The 19,200-nt window shown below is 34.6% G+C and overlaps 1 protein-coding gene across 6 annotated transcripts in view; it reads right to left on the bottom strand.

Moving 5' to 3' along the window:
* KCNT2 (potassium sodium-activated channel subfamily T member 2) overlaps nucleotides 1-19,200 on the bottom strand; it is a 323,447-nt gene that overhangs the window by 151,043 nt on the left and 153,204 nt on the right. For all 6 annotated transcript variants that reach the window (XM_075996993.1, XM_012743486.3, XM_012743496.3 and 3 more), the window contains 2 exons: nucleotides 17,511-17,647; nucleotides 14,780-14,843 (listed from right to left, as the gene is read on the bottom strand). In XM_075996993.1, coding sequence (XP_075853108.1) covers nucleotides 14,780-14,843; nucleotides 17,511-17,647 — 201 coding nt within the window. The remainder of the gene's footprint in view (nucleotides 1-14,779; nucleotides 14,844-17,510; nucleotides 17,648-19,200) is intronic.

Below are 19,200 nucleotides of genomic sequence, written 5' to 3'. Positions count from 1 at the left end.
TGGCAATCTGAAAAGGCTATATACTGCATGATTTCAACTATATGAAATTCTGTAAAGGCAAAACTATTGAGATAGTAAATGGATCCGTGGTTGTCAGGCTGGAGGGGACAAGAGAGGATGGAAAGATGTATAGGTGGAGGAGAGGAGAGTTGTAAGGCTCTGAATGTATTCTATATGCTACTGTAATGGTGGATACGGTTATACATTTGTCAAAACTCATACAATATATGACACAAAAAGTGAACCCTAAAGTAAACTATGAATTTTGGTTAAATAATGTATCAATATTGGTTCATCATTTGTATCAAATGTACCACACTAATGGAAGATGTTAAAAATGGGAAAATGGGTATAGGGGGCGATATATGGAAATTCTCCATATTTTTGTTTAATTTTTTTGTAATTCTAAAGCTCCTATTAAAAAACAAAGTCTAGTTAATTTTTAAAAAGTAATTAGGAAAATCATGAGCTGTAAAGTCACAAACTATAGGCATTAATCTTCACTCTAGAACTTATGAAATAACATGAGTAGAGAAAAGTAACTATAGATCTGATTCTTAGAGTAGGTTTGATTGTTGCATAATGGATGTGTACAACTTGTTATTCTCATTTTCATTGACCCATGGCAACATTTACTTTGTAGATCATTGGCTCCCGAAAAAGTTCTCCTTTCACTTGTCCTTCAACATTCTCATCCCAAACTGAATTCATCTTCCTACTGGCAATCCTTTCTTTTCCCAGAGGAAGACAGTACCAGACACCAAACCCTCAACTCCTCTGTCTTGTTTACTTTACATTTAGTCAGTTCTCAAATCTTGTTGATTATGCCTCTAAGTACTGCTTTAATATGTCCACTTCTCTCCAGCCCCAGTGCCACAACCTGAATCCAAACTATTGTCACTTCTGGTTAGGAATACGGGCAACAGCCTCGCAAAGTCTCATCCTGTATATGATTATTCAGACAAAGTCAATGACACCACTACACAGATTACTGGAATTTTTTCTTCGCATATCTCCTTCTTCTTGGTACTTTGCTATATATATTCCTTCCTTCTCAGACTTCCCCCACTTTCAACTCAGATCTCTATCTTCTCTGCTCAGTAAAACTGTCATGAGCTGACTGAATTACCTTTTCTGCACCAGGATCTGATAAATGCCTTTAGACAGAAAGTGTAGTTTGTTTTAGTGCTTATCTCACTGGTTTCCTCACCCTCATAGATCACAGATGCACACTGCCTGTTATTCAGTCTGAAAATAACTATTTTGTATATTTTGTCTCAAATTCATTATTGTGAGAAGGTTACTGTAATACCTGCTACTCCCAAGTGGCTGTAAACAGAAGAGTTTCCTATTTTTTTTTTTTCTCAGTCTGCTTTAGGCTTTAATCACCCAGGTTCAACCAATAACTGCTCTTACTAAGTTCACCACTGACATCCCTGTTGCCAAATCTAATGATCAGTATTCAGTCCAAAGCTTTCGAAATGTTCCTGCCTTCTTGAAAAGCATTTTCGACTTAGTTCGCAGAGCTCAACTCTCTCTTGGATCTCTTCCTTACATATTTTTCTTTTTTAAAGCTGCTTTGCTGGATTCTCATTCTCTTCATGACCTCTAACTATTGGACTTCACCTGGGTTCAATCCAAAGACTCCCCTTCCTAGCTACAAACAATTCCTGTGTGACCTTTCCCTGCAGTCCTGTGGCTTTAAACTACATCTGTGTATTTCTGATTGCCCAATTGATATCTTCAGCATTATGTTTTTATTTAAACCCAAATGTGGACATTCAAATACTTGCTTAATATTTTCAGTTGGATATTTCACAGACATTTCAAATTTCATATGCTGAAAGTATTATTTATTTTGTTCCCAAAAGCTGCTTCTCCCCAATCATTCCAATAACAATTGTCAATGTATTATTTAATTTTCACATAACTTAAGACTTATCTTTTTCTCTATTTAAAACTTATACCTAATATTTTGGCTAATGATGTTTTAAATAGAGAAAAAGATAAGTCTCTACTTTCAAAACATATCCCAAATCAACATCCTTTCATTATCTCCACTACCAGCACATTAGTCCAAACCACCACTACTTCGCACCTCAACTATTCTTCTTGAGCTTCTAACTGGTCATCCTCCTTCAGTCTTCTCTCTCTTCTCTCCTCATGAACAGTCCGTTTTCCACATAGCAACCCAAACAATGTTTTAAAATGTGGGACAGGTCATGTTACACTTCTATTCAAACCTTCTTTCTACTCAAAAATTCTTCAATGTATCATTCTGCTCTTGCATTTTACCATAAGCAGCAAGGAGAAACTGTGCCTTTAACACTTTGTTTAGAAATCTCCTCAGCTAAATATCCAAGTTTATTGTTCTCAAGTTCAGCATCCATAAAATAAAACACAATTCAGCCATGTGATCTGACACTTTATAACAATGATCAACTTTCCTCTAGTTGGTAATAACAAGTTCCTCAATTCCATTTGAGACTATCAGATATGAGACTTCATCAGAAGTACCTTTCAGATTCATATTTCTACCAGGATTCTGTTCATGAGGATATATACATATTCTAGATTTATTCTCTAGGACAATAGAAGCTTTCTCTATAGCTCTCCTCTTTTCCTTCTGAAACCTTACCGAATTCCCTTTAACATCAGTATTTCTACCAACAATCTTTTCAAAGCAATCTAGGATTTTTCTATTCTTCACCTCAAAACTCATTCATCCTTCACTCATTACCCAGTTCCAAAGACACTTCCATTATTTTTATCTATTTGTTAAAGCAGTATCCTTCTTCCAGTACTAATATCTGTATTTGCTTGCTTTGGCTGCTGTAACATAGCACTGAAAACTGGAAAGCTTAAACAATGGAAATTTATCGTTTCATTATTCTGGAAGTCAGAAATCTAAAATCATAGTGTTCGCTAGATTGGTGCCTTCTGAGGGCTGTGGCAAAAGGATCTTTTATAGTCCTCTCTACTTGGCTTAAAGATGGTCCTCTTCATGTTCCCATGGCATTCACTCCTTATGTTTCTGTCTCCAAATTCTCCCTTCTTATAAGGACACCATTCATATCACACCATATTCATGGCAGGAGACCTACCGTGACAACCTTATTTTAACTTGATTATCTCTATAACCACTCTATTTTCAAATAACATCACATTCTGAGCTACTAAGGTTTGGGACTTCAACAAACCTAGGGACACAATTTAACCCATACAGCTCATGATTTAACCTTGGGTGTCGGTTATACTGTCCAAGAAGAAGTACAGAGAATCAAGTGAAAAGTGTCCCAAGGAAAGTACCCTGGGAATTATTCATTATTTAAAATATTAAAAAGGAAGGCAGGCAGAGTGGTTCAAACCTGTAATGCTAGCACTTTGGGAGGCCAAGGTGGGAGGATAGCTTGAGGCTAGGAGTTCAAGACCAGTCTGGGAAACATAGTGAGAGCCCCTCTCTATAAGACATTTTTTGCTGAAAAAACTTAGCTAGGGCTGGTGGCATATGCCTCTAGTCCCAACTATTCAGGTGGCTAAGGTGGGAGGATTGCTCTAGCCCAGAAGAAGTTCCAGGCTACAGTGAGCTATGGTCACACCACTGCACTCCAGCCTGGGTGACAGAGCAAAAAGAAAAAGAAAAAAAAAGAGGAGGGAGGAGGCTTTAAAAGAAAATGAAAAGAAATGGCCCTAAGAGGTAAAAGGAAATTCTCCAAAGAGTGTGAAGCGCAAATGCGAGTGAAGGGATTATCATACAGGAGAAAAAAGGCACCAGTGATAATCGAACAAAGCAGGGCAAACAATTAAGGTACCAATAAAAAATGACCTCCACTAGTGTACTCCTGACATTCTTGAAAAGAAGAGTTTCAGTATTAGAATGCAAGGGTCTAAGGAGGTCATAAAGTTGGAATAGTGAAAACTGTTTTGTTTTGTTTTAAGTTAGACATAAAAAGGAGAAAGAATAGGTAATATCTATAGGAGGAAAAGTGGTTTAAAGTAAAAGCTACCGTAAACATACCATAATGAGATGAGTACATAATGCCTGATGTATTTTCTACCTTAATAACTAATGAACTTTATGGCTATATTTCAAGTTAATCTTAAAATTTTTTAATTCATGATTCAACCTAAAATGTCTGCCTTTCCCAACATTCCAGATGTCTGTTCCCCAGTATTCTTTCCTTAACACTTACACTATCAAACATTCTATACTTTTACTTAATTAGTATATTGACATCACTTCTACTAGAAGATAAGCTCCATGAGAGCAGAATGTTTTTAACTGCTATGTTCATAACTGCATATTCAGCGGGTATGTCAGTGCTGGGCCACAAGGTACATAATAAATACAGAAAAAAGGGAATAGTTTTTAAAATGAGAATGTTATATTGGGGCACTTTTTTTTTCTTAAATGAAATACTATGCTCAGGTCTGAGTGGGATGCAACAAACTATGCCAATTAGCCTCCTGTAAATTTGTTAATTAACATAATTTGTTGTATCAGGGACTAGTTTTGTGGAAGACAATTTTTCCACGGATTGAGGGGATGGGGATGCAGGTGGAGCTCAGGCAGTGATGCATGGCCTGACAGGTCACAGACCAGTGCTGGGAGCAGCCCAGGGGGTGGAGACTGCAGGACTAAGGCAAGTAAACTTATGACAGTGTAAACACAAATCTATGTATGATAGAATAGTAAGTGGCCAAGAGTAGATCTATAAATAAATTATCCTCACACAAAAATGTACTCAGATGCCTAAAATGTACAGCTGATTTTGAAAATTTGCAGCATTGTCAAAGAGAAAGCAACTCATAAGAAGAAAAAGAAAATGAAATCAAAATGATCACTGGATCTTTAATGAACAATATGCACATAGTGACACAATTCTAAACGTTTACGATGTTGAACACTTGGAGTCAATCAGTAGATAATTACAGAAGATTTCATTTTGTTTATAGAACAAAAGTAAATGGTATCGGTTTTCGAATGCAAAAATATAACTGATAAAGACCAAAATTGGAAAATCGAGAGTGAAAGAAGGCTGAAGGAAAAAAACAGGGAAGCAAATGTCATCTTTTCACAAGCAGAAATAAATATTATATTAATAGTTTAATTTATGCAAAGTGAATAAATTCTTTTTTTTTAGTTTTTTTTCTTTTTTATTTCAGCATATTATGGGAGTACAAATGTTAAGGTTACATATATTCCACTTGTCCCACCAAACTCAGCTTCAAGTGTGCCCATCCCCCAGATGGTATGCACTGCACCCATTATGTGTGTATTTACCCATCCCCCCTTCCATCTGCCAGACACCCAATGAATGTTATTCCTATATGTGCACTTAGGTGTTGATCAGTTAATACCAATTTGATGGTGAGTACATGTGGTGCTTATTTTTCTGTTCTTGGGATACTTCACTTAGTAGAATGGGTTCCAGCTCTATCCAGGAAAATACAAGAGGTACCAGATCACCATTGTTTCTTATAGCTGAATAGTACTCCATGGTATACACATACCACATTTTATTAATCCATGCATATATCGATGGGCACTTGGGTTGTTTCCACATCTTTCAATTGTGAATTGTGCTGCTATAAACATTTGAATGCAGACGTCTTTTTTTATAGAATGTCTTTTGTTCTTCTGGGTATGCCCAGTAATGGGATTGTTGGATCAAATGGTAGATCTACAAAGTGAATAATATATTCTTTTAAGGGATAGACTAAGAATGGGAAGGAGCAGAATGGTTGATGCCTGAAACTGTGTATATTAATATTTGTTATTCTGATTATAATTTTTAAATTGTGGAATCACTTTTATTTACAAATGTGTATGTAATTTCAATAGTAAGCTATTATAACCATGGGGAGCAGTCTGTTGTAAAAGAAGGGGTTTTGGAGGCAGACTGACCTGGGCAGAATCCAGACGTTGCCACTCTGAGAAATCTGATTAACAGCTCTGAGCCTTGCTTCTCTCATCTATGAACCAACTGTGGTATTAAATGGCATAATGCACACAAAATGTATAACCATATGAAAGCTACTTGATAAATGCCAAATGCTTGGCTCCTTTTTTCCATTTTTTATTAAATGGACTTAAAAATTGAGCTAAAATATTTATACCAATATAAGAATGTTGACTGAAACTCTCAATCCCCCCCCCAATGCAAGATTTTTGCAGAAATTAGTATTATCATGTTATAAATCTTTAAATGTTTTCATATTAAGAAAAACACTGGGCATTTTCTTTTAAAAGCACATATCAGTCTGGGCGCGGTGGCTCACGCCTGTAATCCTAGCACTCTGGGAGGCCGAGGCGGGTGGATTACTCGAGGTCAGGAATTCAAAACTAGCCTGAGCAAGAGTGAGACCCCATCTCTACTATAAATGGAAAGAAATTAATTGGCCAACTAATATATATAGAAAAAAAAAATTAGCCGGGCATGGTGGCACATGCCTGTAGTCCCAGCTACTCGGGAGGCTGAGGCAGTAGGATTGCTTGAGCTCAGGAGTTTGAGGTTGCTATGAGCTAGGCAGACACCACGGCACTCACTCTAGCTTGGGCAACAAAGTGAGACTCTGTCTCAAAAAAAAAAAAAAAAAAAAGCACATATCATATTCTTTATTCTTTTTAAATAACATTAATCTATAATAATCAGAAAAAATTTTGACCTCAGTGAAGCTACCCTTTATGATTCTTTAAAATGATTCTGATCATTCAATATAGAGACGAAAAATGTATTGAGGCAGCTGCTATGATGCTTTTAAATTCATGATTACCCACTGATTTTTAACGAAGAATACAAGATTTTATATAGACATACATTTATTTTTATAAAATATTGTTAATTCCAAAGCAGAGTATTTATAAAGCCTATTAATATTTTCATTTTGATGTTATTCAGAAATCCCCTCTCCCTCCAATCAGAAAAATGTACACAAACCAATTCTAGGATTGGTAGGATTTGCCTAGTTATTAAACTGTTATCATTAAAACAAAAGAATATATTCATTTAATTTTATAAACTCAAAAATAACAGCTGAATATGCACTTTTCAAAACTATTGCACAGTCAATATTTCTCAAAAGTTATGGTGTATTAAGGAAAATAATATGAATAGAAAAGTTTCATAATATGTTAGAATGATTTAGAACCACAATGAGGAAAATTTCTTCAAAATTATGCCTAATATCAACAATTCAGCTATATAGATTTTAAAAATGCATTTTTTATATGCAACAGATGTTCCTGATTCAGGTATGCATACAGGTGGAAAATACTTCAAATACTAATAAAACTAATCTATTAAAAATTCATTTTTGGAAATGTTCTGTCTAGAAACAAACATTTTAAAATTTAGTTTAAATTGTGCCTTCCTTAAGTAATCATAAGCATTTCACTAGTTAATTTCATATATTTATCTTTGGAATTGAGGCTAAGGAAAGTAAAAGAATTTTGCTCAATCTTATCTGTTTTACAAATATTTCTCCAAAGTTCAATATTGTTGAACTCTGTATTCTTATATTTTGGGTCACTTTTTAAAACAAAGTAAAAAATTTTCCTTTGCTATTATACTTAACTGTGCCAGTAAAATATAATCATACATGTTTAGTCTTACTATCCAATAGTGGTTTCAACACAATTTGTAACCCATGCTGAAGAGTATGTAGCCTAGGAATGAGCTTTTTTGTTATGCTTTGTAGAATGGAGAGAGAATTTCCCCAAACAATTCTCTATAATTTTTCCAAGTCATTCAATTATTTATTGTGAATGACCTTGATAAAAATTAGGGAGGCTTGACAATCCTTAGCCAAGTTGAAGTTCATTACATCGGGTGAGAAAACATCATAATTCCAGGCTTCCTGGCCCTCTCAAGACACTCCCTGCACACTGGCCACAAGTGAAAATGAGAGTGAAGCTGACTTGATCATATTAAGGACAAAAGTCAAAAAAGTTCATTTCCTCTAATTGAAGACACAAGGAAGGTTTACTGCAAGTGGGATGATTAAATTATAGCAGGACTGGATAATCATAAAGGAGGAAATACTTATACTCTTCATCCACCTACCTCCCAAACAGAACAACTTACTTGGGGAGAGGCTACTAAAATAATTTGTCTTGACCAAGCAAGCACTCATGTATTCACCATATGGTTTCTATAAAATGATATAAACAAAACAAGTTGACCTAGATATTTTGCCAACTGTAGAAAAGATTTATTTACTAACCTTTGAGGAATCAAAGAGTAAAGATTTCAACTCTCCTGACTGGTTTTAAGCCAAACGCTGGAGGAGGAGGGCTGTGGATTGTGGGACTTGTTTAACCAATCTCTGTGTAAGAATACCACAGTATTCTTTGCAACAGCAGCTACGCCAGATCCTTCCTGAGAAATAATATGTAATATGGGAGAATACTCACCATCAAGCAATGTAGGTCTTCTAGGCTAACATTGTTAGACACTTAGCATAATGCACAAATTGTCTATATCTTCTTTATTTCGATCATTGTTCCCACCTATATGTAAAGATGGATAATAATAGCCTATTGATAACAAAGATGAATGATGATAGCCTATTGGTGTGCCCAGATAGGAGCAAACTAGTCTGCCTTCTATTTTATAACCAAGTCCCAGAAAGTTTTTGTCTCTCTCAGGGCTGTAGACACTTCCATGAGTCCCTGTACACCCTAACATAAGACAGTTCAGAGACTCTACAGCCTTTGCCAAAGAGGCAGAGAATAGTGTATATTTAGTGCCACTCATGAACATTTGTTTTTCTTCTATACTCTTTCTGTGTATCAAGACCTAAAATGCCATTGAGTTACCAGGACCCAGTGATACTCCCTTCTTGTCCCTTTGTTCAAGATGCCCTAATTCTGATACTAACTTTCCTACTGGGTTTTTAAGGATTTACCTGCTTTCCCTATATAATAGTCCCTTCGTTATCTACCCTGTTTTGCTTTCGCAGGTTTCAGTTACCTGTGTTAACCTCAATCCAAAAATATTAAATAGAAAATTCCAGAAACAAACAATTTATAAGTTTTAAATTGCATGCAGTCTGAGTAGCATGATGAAATCCCGCCCTGTCCCACCCCATCCCACCAGAGACATGAATCATCCCTTTGTCCAGCATATTCACACTGTATATGTTCTCCACATTAGTCATTTAGTAGCTGTATCAATTATTATATTGACTGTCACAGTACTGAAGTACTTTTGTTCAAATAACCCTTATTTCATCCAATGGCTCCAAAGGGTAAGAATAGTGATGATGGCAATTAGAATATAACAAAAGCCATCAAGTGCTTCCTTTAAGTGAAAGGTGAAAGGTCTTGACTTAATAAAAGACCTTAATTACAGTAAGTGCGTTTTTCTTAATAAAGAAAGAAAAAAATTGTATGCTGATGTTGCTAAGACCCGTGGTAAGATCAAGTCTTCCACCCATGAAATCGTGAAAAAGGAAAAAGAAATTTATGCATAGTATATATAGGATTTGGTACCATCGGCCATTTTGCATATCCACTCGAGGATCTTGGAAAGTATTCCCTGTGGATAAAGAGGAGACTACTGTACCTACTGATCCCTTGCTATTCTGCTAAATCTTTCAGTTATAGTATGCTACCTGTTCCACTGAATTGTTTTTCAAAAGTATAACAGCTGTTGAGTGCTACCTATTTTATTAGGCTTCATTTGGCATGCCTTGGATCCACTCCTGAACCATTTAAGTATGAATACAACAGAATAATTTAATCAGAATTTTGGATGAAAGTTGAATTTAAAAATATATAAGTATGTAAAAACATGCAGTTCAACTGCAAATTTACCCATGATTTTACTGGCATCTTAAGGGTTACATGGATGCTGATATGAAGAAGAATCTTACACCTTCTCACAAAGGAAGGCTCATTTTTTAGAATAATGTTTTCCCCCCTTAGATAAAGACATATTCCAAATCCCACATAATTAAAAATACTATACATGCACCCAGTTTAAAAAGACAAATAATAATAATTCTACAAGTTCCATTACACATAAGAGTAGCCTCCTAACTCTCACATCATATTTCTACTCCACACTGTCACTTTATCACCCTAAAACTGGGTATTCTCCTACTTGTTTCTATATTTCTAAATATGCTTTTATTACTGTTTCTTGATTTTTATATTTAAAATATTATCTACTGGCATCCTATTGGGGAATAGAAGAGTATAACTTTCTTGTTAATGCCCTCAATTTCCCTTCCCCCTTCTTTTGAGTATGCAAGTCATGTGACACTTGACAAAATGCATCATTAGGCGATTTTGTTATTGTGCAAACATCAGAGTGCACTTACACACACCTAGGTGGTATAGACTACCACACGCCACGCTGTATGATACAGCCCATTGCTCTTGACCAGCATCATCACAAACGTGAATAACGCATTGCACTACAAAGTCACAATGGCTATGAAGTCACTAGGCAATAGGGATTTTTAACTCCATCATAATCTTATAGGACCACCACATACATGGTCCATCACTGACTGAAATGTCATTATGTGGCACATGACTATAGTTTGATAATTTTAATGAAATCAACCTTCAGTGTTGATACTATGATGACTTTTTTCATAGTACAGTATGGTGAGCGCTATAATTATATTTCTAATTTTGAGTGATCTGTTTTCCTCTATAGTTGTCTTTTTTTGGTCCTTTTGTTTTCTAACCACTCATCACTAATTCAAAATCTATTATATTAGTCTGCTTGGGCTGCCACAATAAAATTCCTCATTCTGGGTCACTTAAACAACAGAAAATTATTTTTTCACAGTTCTGGCGGCTGGAATTAAGGCAAGGTTCTGGTAGAAATGGTTTCCACTGAAGCCTTGATATTGGCTTGCAGAAAGTTGTCATTTTGTTCCCTCTTCACATGTTTGCCCTCTGTTCACGTGCACCCCTGGTGTCTCTCTATATGTTCTAATGTCCTCATCTTATAAGGACATTAGTCATATTGGATTAGGGTCCACTCTAATGGCCTCATTTTTACTTAATTACCTATTTAAAAGCACTGTATCTGGGGCTAGGGCTTCAACATGTGAATCTGGGACAGACACAATTCAGCCCAAAACATCTGCCCAGAAGTGGAAATCTCCTTTTAATACATTCAACCACATCAGGTAACGGCAAATTCACCTTTTTCCCCGAGGCACCCTCCTGAAGCTCTCTACTCTGTTGTGGTCTGTTTGCACTCCAAGCCTGCTGTTCAGCTGCTGGCGTAAGACCCTAGGATCTGCTTTCATCATCACCTGGGAATTCCCATTCTTTCTTCTGTGCTGGATGCCAAGTCTACCTTTTCTTCACTCATTCCTTATTTTTGGTAAAACACATCTTCTGGCAGCTTTCTGAGAGTTGTGTATTTTTTGAAATCTTTAATATCTATAACTTTTTTCTCCTTATTTGACTGAAATTTTGCTGGGATACAGAATTCTAAGTGAAAAAATATTTTCCTTTAGAATTTTGAAAGCATTGTCTTATGACTTCTAGTATTACTGATGAGAAGCCTGAAGACATTCTGATACTCCATCCTTAGTTTTGAATATTTTCTTCTTTTTCTCCTACTATTCCTCTTCTTCATTTTCCTTCTACTCCTTGTTTTGGCTTTTATCTCCTTCTCTCCGACCAGCATAGATCTTTCCCAGTCCTTATTCTGTAATAGGTAGGCCCTCTCAATTTGATGATTTTGGTCTGGAAAATTTGTTTATATTATAGCTTTGATAATATTCTCCCTCACTGTTTTCTAGAATTTCTTTTTTAGATCCCTATTATAGAAATATTGTTTCTCCCTAATAACTCCTCTAATTTTCTCACCTTTTGACTCTTCTTTTCCATTATTTAGTTTTATTGTTCTTTTTATTCATCTTCACTCTTCCAATGTTATTAGGTTTATCTTCTAGGTCTTTTATTCAATTTTTCATTTGTTACCTTATATTTAATTTCCAGGAGCTCTTTTAGGTTCAATACATGTTTCTTGCTTTGCTGTATCGTCTAGTCTACTATTCTTGTTTTGTTTATGTACAATTTTCTCATGTTACTTGAAGATATTTATTAAATATATATTTTAATATTGATTTCTTCTCCCATAATTATATATAGTGGTGTTCTTATTTACTGAGTTCCTCTTCCCATATGTTTTTGTTTGTTTTCATTTGTTCTTTCTTGTTCTTGTTAGAAATTTCCTCAAATGTCTAGTGATCCCTGATGTCTGAACACATATAGGAGTGATACACTCAAAAGATGTTGGGACCTGAGTGAATGCCAAGAGCTTGTTTGGATTTTACTATAGGGTGATTAATCTTTGATATTGCACTTGGGAACACCAAACTTTATAAGTGTGTACATAAACACACACACACAGATGTGCACACACTTTGATAGATAGATAGATAGATACATAGAAAGAAATAAGGCATTTTCTTTCATGGAGTACCATTTTCCCAAAGAAAACGTCTCCAATCTTGTGTTGATAGAGATGTGTACCTGGCTATAAGGGTTCTCAAAGCCATTTGGGAGAAGTATCTCACATTCAGTGAGGCAACTTGCTCCTAATTTCCTTAATTTTAGCATGGTCCCTGGACACTTAACTGCACTTAGTGGCTCTGAGTGGAGGGTATCCCTGGATCAGATTCTCTAGATAGTAAGCCTCTTTTACCAAGGTTGGGGAAGTAATCAGCAATGGAGATGTAGAGGGGTTCAGGAAATCTACTTTTCTTACAAACTTTTAACTACTATTCATATATTTAGTCCTACGTATAACCTTACTTGCAGAAGCATCTGGTGCCTCTATATTCTGAGACTCTTGAAGTTCTGTTGCAAAAAGCAGCCTGCTTCTAATTTGCTTCCTCTTTCAACTTAAAATTTAACTTTCTTCCTTGTTAAGTCAGTTGCCATTCATCCATCTGCTTTCTAGCTTCCAAAATTCTATTAGTATTGTCTCATCTACCAAACCCTTTGTCCTTATGGCTATAAATCTTTTTATTCATTTCTTGTCGGTTTAGTAGAGTTTCAGGAGAAAATGGAATGCATTCGTTTAACTGAAAGCTTCCAAATCCACATTGTAAAGGGTCTTCAAGCAGACATTATGTATTTATTGCCTAATGCTTATATGTCCTTTGTTACAGATAGACATTTATACATGCTACAAGACTGCAAGTATTTTAAAACCAAGTTACCACTTGAGAGGCACAAGATTCACAATTATGTAAGTCAAATAATTACAGAAACACAAGATTATGTTCAGTTCAAATCCATTTCTTCAATAAATATGTTTGGAGCTCCTAAGAAACTATTGAAATAGCATTTAAATGAACCAAGGAGGGTCTAGACTGAAATTAAGCAGTAACTGTGGAGAAGAACAGATATATATTTTTAAATATATATTTTAAAAAGAAACATTTTAGAAGTGTTCCAATCATTTGTTTGCTCTTGTGCCCTTCTGTTAGTTTTCTGCCATAACAAAGAACCATAAACTAGATGGCTTAAACAATAGAAATTTTTCTCACAGTTATGGAGGCTAGAAATCTGAAGTCAAGATGTTGGCAGCGTTGAGTCTTTCTAAGAGCTGTGAGGGAAGAATCTGTCCCAGGCCTCTGTTTTGGCTTGTAGATAGCTGTCTTCATGGTCACAGGAGATTACCCCTTTACACATGTCTGTCTCTAAACTTTCTCTGTTTACAAGAATACTGGTCATATGGATTATAGCCCACCCTAATAAACTCATTACAACTGGATTACCTCTATCAAGACCTATCTCCATATACTGCAAGTTGAGTTGGGATTTCAGCGTACGAATTTTGTAGGGACACAACTCAAATCATAGCAGCCCTCTCCAAATGAAGGATGAGAAAGTTGGTTCAAAATTTTTAAAACTGAGAAAGAAGTTTAGGTAAATTACCATGAAGATAACAAAGAGCCTGCCACATTTAGTCCTAAATTAATGTAACAGAACATGCCTATTAGATGCTCCAAAAAATGACAGATCATGTACCTGAAAGATCTATGCACATTTTGCCTTTTCCCTAATCTCAAGGCACCATGTGTTCTCATTTGTTCATGTACCCCAGATATGGCTAGAAATGGACTCACTGGCTTAGAAACGCAGGAGGTAACATAAAAAAAAGCAATTTTTAAAAATAACAAAACACTTTTTAAAAAATAGTTATAATTTATAATTTATTTTCAATTTAGTTAAATCTTAATAGAACTTTAGATCTAAAAAGTACATTATAGAGATGATATAAGCCAAAATTACCAAACAGAGATGTGTTTTACAACTACTTGGGGATCTTTTTAAAATATACAGATTCCTGATTCCTGTTTGAGATATCCTGAATAGAATATTCACAAAAGCATATTTTTTAGAAACTCTCCAATTGATTCTAATGTAGGCTGCCTAATCCATCTGTTTTGTTTTAGAGTTGAGAAAATTGAGGCCACTTTCACAAAATTGCATATGATAGCACATATTTAACAGAAAATGTTATTGTTCTGTTTATGTAGGACTCTTTTCATTGTGACTGCCAGAAAATTAGATGATTTATAGAAACTACTTCAAAAACACTATGTTGACACAATCAATGAGGCAACTATTCTTATGTTATGGCAAAGATAGTTAAGCACTATTTGTTTCCCTTTATTAAAATTTTAAGGTCACTCATTTTTAATGTTGGCAGATTTTATGAAACCAAATTTAAAAAATTTCTAAAGTGGAAAGCACGGCTTACTAAAGGAGATTTTAGAAACTTACAGATGACGTCCTATCCACTTCACAACGGCTGCTCAGAATAAAACAGGCCTCAGCGTCATCCATCCTAAATACAGACAGAAAAACAAAATAATCACACACTGAAATATCTACATATTGTCTTAAAAATAGAATTTCAACGCTAAGTCCACATATTGCACAAAAAGTACATGAATACCATGTGCATCCTTAAGCTTAAATGAAAGTTGAATTTCTAGCAGATCATAACTATATTGGACTCTGAACAAAAAAAGTTATTGTTGGGTTGTCTATATACCTCAAGAATTTATGAGAGAAATAAAAACAAAGCCAAACTTTATTTACTTTTTAATGATTATATATGTTTTAATATATGCTTTTATTAAATTAAGGAGGTGGTACTGGCCTTTATTTTATGGTTAATTATATATTAAGTATAATGTCTCAATTAAACTAAGAGAGCTCGAACAGAGGTGCTCAGTATCCATAAGTTACATTCTACTGTATATTTATATTTCTTGGAGGTGATTCATCATCTTGTTCCAAACCCCTTCCGCTCATGCTAAGGTTCAATAATTTTTGAATTTAATGATAAAGAAATAGTATATTTTAGTGCTTGATACATAATGTTCTAAAAGCATAAGAATGTTTATTTTCAAAACAAGGCATGATTTATCTCTGTGGCTCACTAAGATGAAATAAACCTTTTCCAAAAAAAATATTTTTTATGGAGAAGAAAGATAAAAGTCTGTGAAATTAGACCAAACCAAACAGGTCTGGAAAAATGTTGCGCCATGGTTATTAAGATAATATGAGTATTGGATAACATTCTCTAAACATTTTCAACAAAGCAATTCAAAACTCATGCAACTGACCTTTGGAACTTGTTTGGAGAATCCTACTCCTTGTTCCTTGCATGGGGAATTGCGCTGAAGAATGTATTAGTTAACATTAAATCCCAAATCTTTTATATGAAGTTAGGATTAGAAATGAACATAAAAATGGATAATCTGTTACTCTAACTTCTTTCTTAACTCAGCTTTTCGAGTATTACCAGTCAGCTACCTCTCTTCCTCAGTCTCTTCTTTGTTTATTCCAATGAAGGAATACTTCTTGTAAATGTGATTGCTTTTGCTAAGAAATCATTTTAATACTATTAACAGTAAATTAGCTGTGTTAATCCTAAATAGAATCTAGCCTAGATATTAATAGCTAATGCTAATAGCACAGATTAATTTATCAGATAGAAAAAAGCTTTCATTTATGACACAAATTCATACTGAACACAATATGGGCATTATTCATGCTTATTTTGTAAAGAATAACTCTTATACAATAAATTTAGAACATCGATTATCTATATAGATTAATATAATGATCCATATTATATCAGTGTCTAAGCAACTATTCCTCTAGACCACCCAAATAATGAGTATAGATAGCAAATAGCAAACACCTAAAGACAGTATTTACTTGAGATGCTGGGAAAATCTGATGACTTATAGAACTGTATGTAGAACTGTCATATATACAACAATGGCATATACAAAGTATATAATCCACCAAAAATAACTTAATTTTAATTATGTACCACTCATTATATCCTGGTAGTTTCTAGTGACTTTCTTGTTTTACAAGTTAAAATATTGAAGAAAACTCAGTTAAATTGATATTATTATATATATTAATAAATAAAAAGTAACATCAGAGTTCCTGACTAGGTACCTAGTCATCACTTGCAGGATTAAGCAGCAAAAAGGAACCTGGGATTCTGTTTCACAAAGCATTTTATTTTTCCTTGGTTCCTTTCCATCACCTCCTATACACACACACATACACACACACACACATAGAACATGCACAAACACATATATACCTACTGACCACACTCAGTCCATCCAGAAAAAAAAAACCAATAAAAAGCCCTTATGCTATAAAATTCAATAGGGGACATTTTTTAATCTAAAAAACAATGCAGGACAACTCAAGGACAAACATGAAAACATTATTTAAAACTTTAAAAACAGCAAAATATATCAAGCAAAACCATTTCTGCTAAGGCTTTTCCTCTGGCTTCTGAAACTAAGGATGTTGTTTTGCAGGTTCCCTGATTCCCTGGTGTCCACACTCTGCCCAACCGTGCTCTCACTCTGATCATGTGGTATAATCCCCATGACCCGTGACAAACATTTAAGACTTTGTCACTTTAGCCAAATTGGCTGGCACATGCACAAAAAGAAGAGGGCAGCAAAGTAAGACCTGTCATCTTTCTGATTCCTCTGTCCCCCAGGGACTCTTTTGTTTCTGACCCTCGGCAATATAAGTGCTGTTGGGTCAGTACATATTGCAAACTCTTTAAAATTTAAACTTTGACTCACACTGCTTTGGTTTCACACATAAAGTTTTTCCCAAGATTTTTATTTGTGGAATAAAAACAGTATCCAGGGATTTGGAGACCACTCTAACAGTGAGTCTGGATACCTCCAGCCCTACTCTGACAGCTTAAGATAATTATACCATGCCACACATAACGTGTTGTTTGGACACGGTCTGCTGAACAACTTTGCCCTGAGACGGGGCTAGGAAAGAGAAGCAAACACACTGATTTTATATGTTTAGCCTTTCAGTTTGACCAGCAGTGAGACTAACAAACACATCCTCCAACACTGAAAAGTGCTTAAATTTGGAGAAGAGAAAAGATATTAAAGCAATCAAAAATGTACGCTACAAGATGGAAAAAGATAGGGATACCTACTTTGCTCTCAACAGGTCTTGATCTTTAAGCGCTGACCCTTGAAGGTAGATAACCCTTTGGGACCACATTGGAATCTGTAGCACCCTTCGAACTTGCACATCCATTTCAGTAGGACACAAAATCACCACATAATAATCCTATTCAAAACAAATTGGGCAATGGATTAGAAACAATAATGCTTTATGTTACACAATATAGGCAAATAAAATTTCTAAGAAAATCATGAAATATGATAAAATTGAAATAAACTCTTGCTAATACATAAAAGTTCACATTTAATACCTGGGCATATGGTAAATAAAACTGAGCTATAATAAACATAACTGACACATACAAAAATCTCATAAATCAATAAATTCATCCTGCCTTATTTCATTCCTATTGGTACCATAAAAGGAAAGTAATCTGTATTTATACTTGGCACTCATTTCCAGCCTGTGAAGTTTTTAGTTATAACTACAGGCTGATCCTAAAATCTACTTTGAATACCAAGAATAGGCATTTAAGTGTCAATTCGTACTTGAAGTTGTTGCTTTTAGAGTCAAAAACTGTGATAGTGATTTATATTATTTGGTAATATTATTATGAACTGACAATTTTGACCACAACTGACAATATGACCACAATTTCTGATAAATATTTGACCAGGTAAGGATTCATAAAAACATTTGAAATTCTGACAAAGTAAATTAAAGAGTTGAGCTCAAAATATTTCAAACTATATGGTCCTTTGGAGAAAATGCAAAAGTATTCTGAGTGATGAAATGGTTTGAAACAACTGATCTACAAAAATTAAAATTCTCTGGTAAACATTCACCATTTTATCACTCTAAAATGTATCTATTGAGAGTTTTTGGAGTTTTAAGAATTCTCTATATTTGATATCAGACAAAGTCAATTACTGTGTGATCAAAATTTCCCCCAAATAGCTTTTCTTAATGGGTTATAACGAGCAAATAGCTTTTCTTAATGGGTTATAACAAGGAAACTGGAAATTATTCAGTGTGAATAATAAACAAACCAGAAATAAATACAGTTCCTCAAAAAATGCAAATTAATTTATGTGAAAATAAAAGAAGATATTATATAATTTAAAGATCATTTACAAATTAGGTGTTTTAAAACAGAAAATATAATATTTTTAAAAGTCTCCAAAGGATTGACAAATCAATGTTTCTATGTTTCATAAGGGAGGGATAATTAAATATGCCAAGCAATGTCCTAATCGCTGGGATTATTCAACTTCTTAACACAAATTTATTGAGGAAATGCACTACCTTCAAATAGTTCTTTGCTCTTTGGAGTGGACTAAGTACATTAAGCAGAAAAGGAGATTACCTAAATCTACATTGGCCCAGTACCATGACAAATGGAAGAAATATTTGAGGATTTTATCTGCAGAGACAGATGGAGAGATTTTTCTGAACTCATATTCTCAGTTCAGCTAGTTATTGTCCAATTATTGGTCATTTATTGCTACTATAAATAGGACCTATTTACATTTCAGGAAACAAAAGAAAAAGTGAAACTCCCAGACTTCCACATTTCCATTAGCAATACTTGATAAAATTTTGCAGTATTCAAATGAGCAAATGATATTGAAATGGTTTCTTCATTGTTTTATTATATTTTATCATAAAATTCACTGTTTCATAAAAATATCATTTATGCTCTACCCAAGGAAGAACAA

The sequence above is a fragment of the Microcebus murinus genome, chromosome 23, assembly GCF_040939455.1.
Source record: "Microcebus murinus isolate Inina chromosome 23, M.murinus_Inina_mat1.0, whole genome shotgun sequence".
In the NCBI taxonomy this organism is placed as follows: Eukaryota; Metazoa; Chordata; class Mammalia; order Primates; family Cheirogaleidae; genus Microcebus; species Microcebus murinus.
The sequence above is the reverse complement of the archived record's forward strand: the minus strand, read 5'-3'. Positions and strand labels throughout refer to the sequence as shown.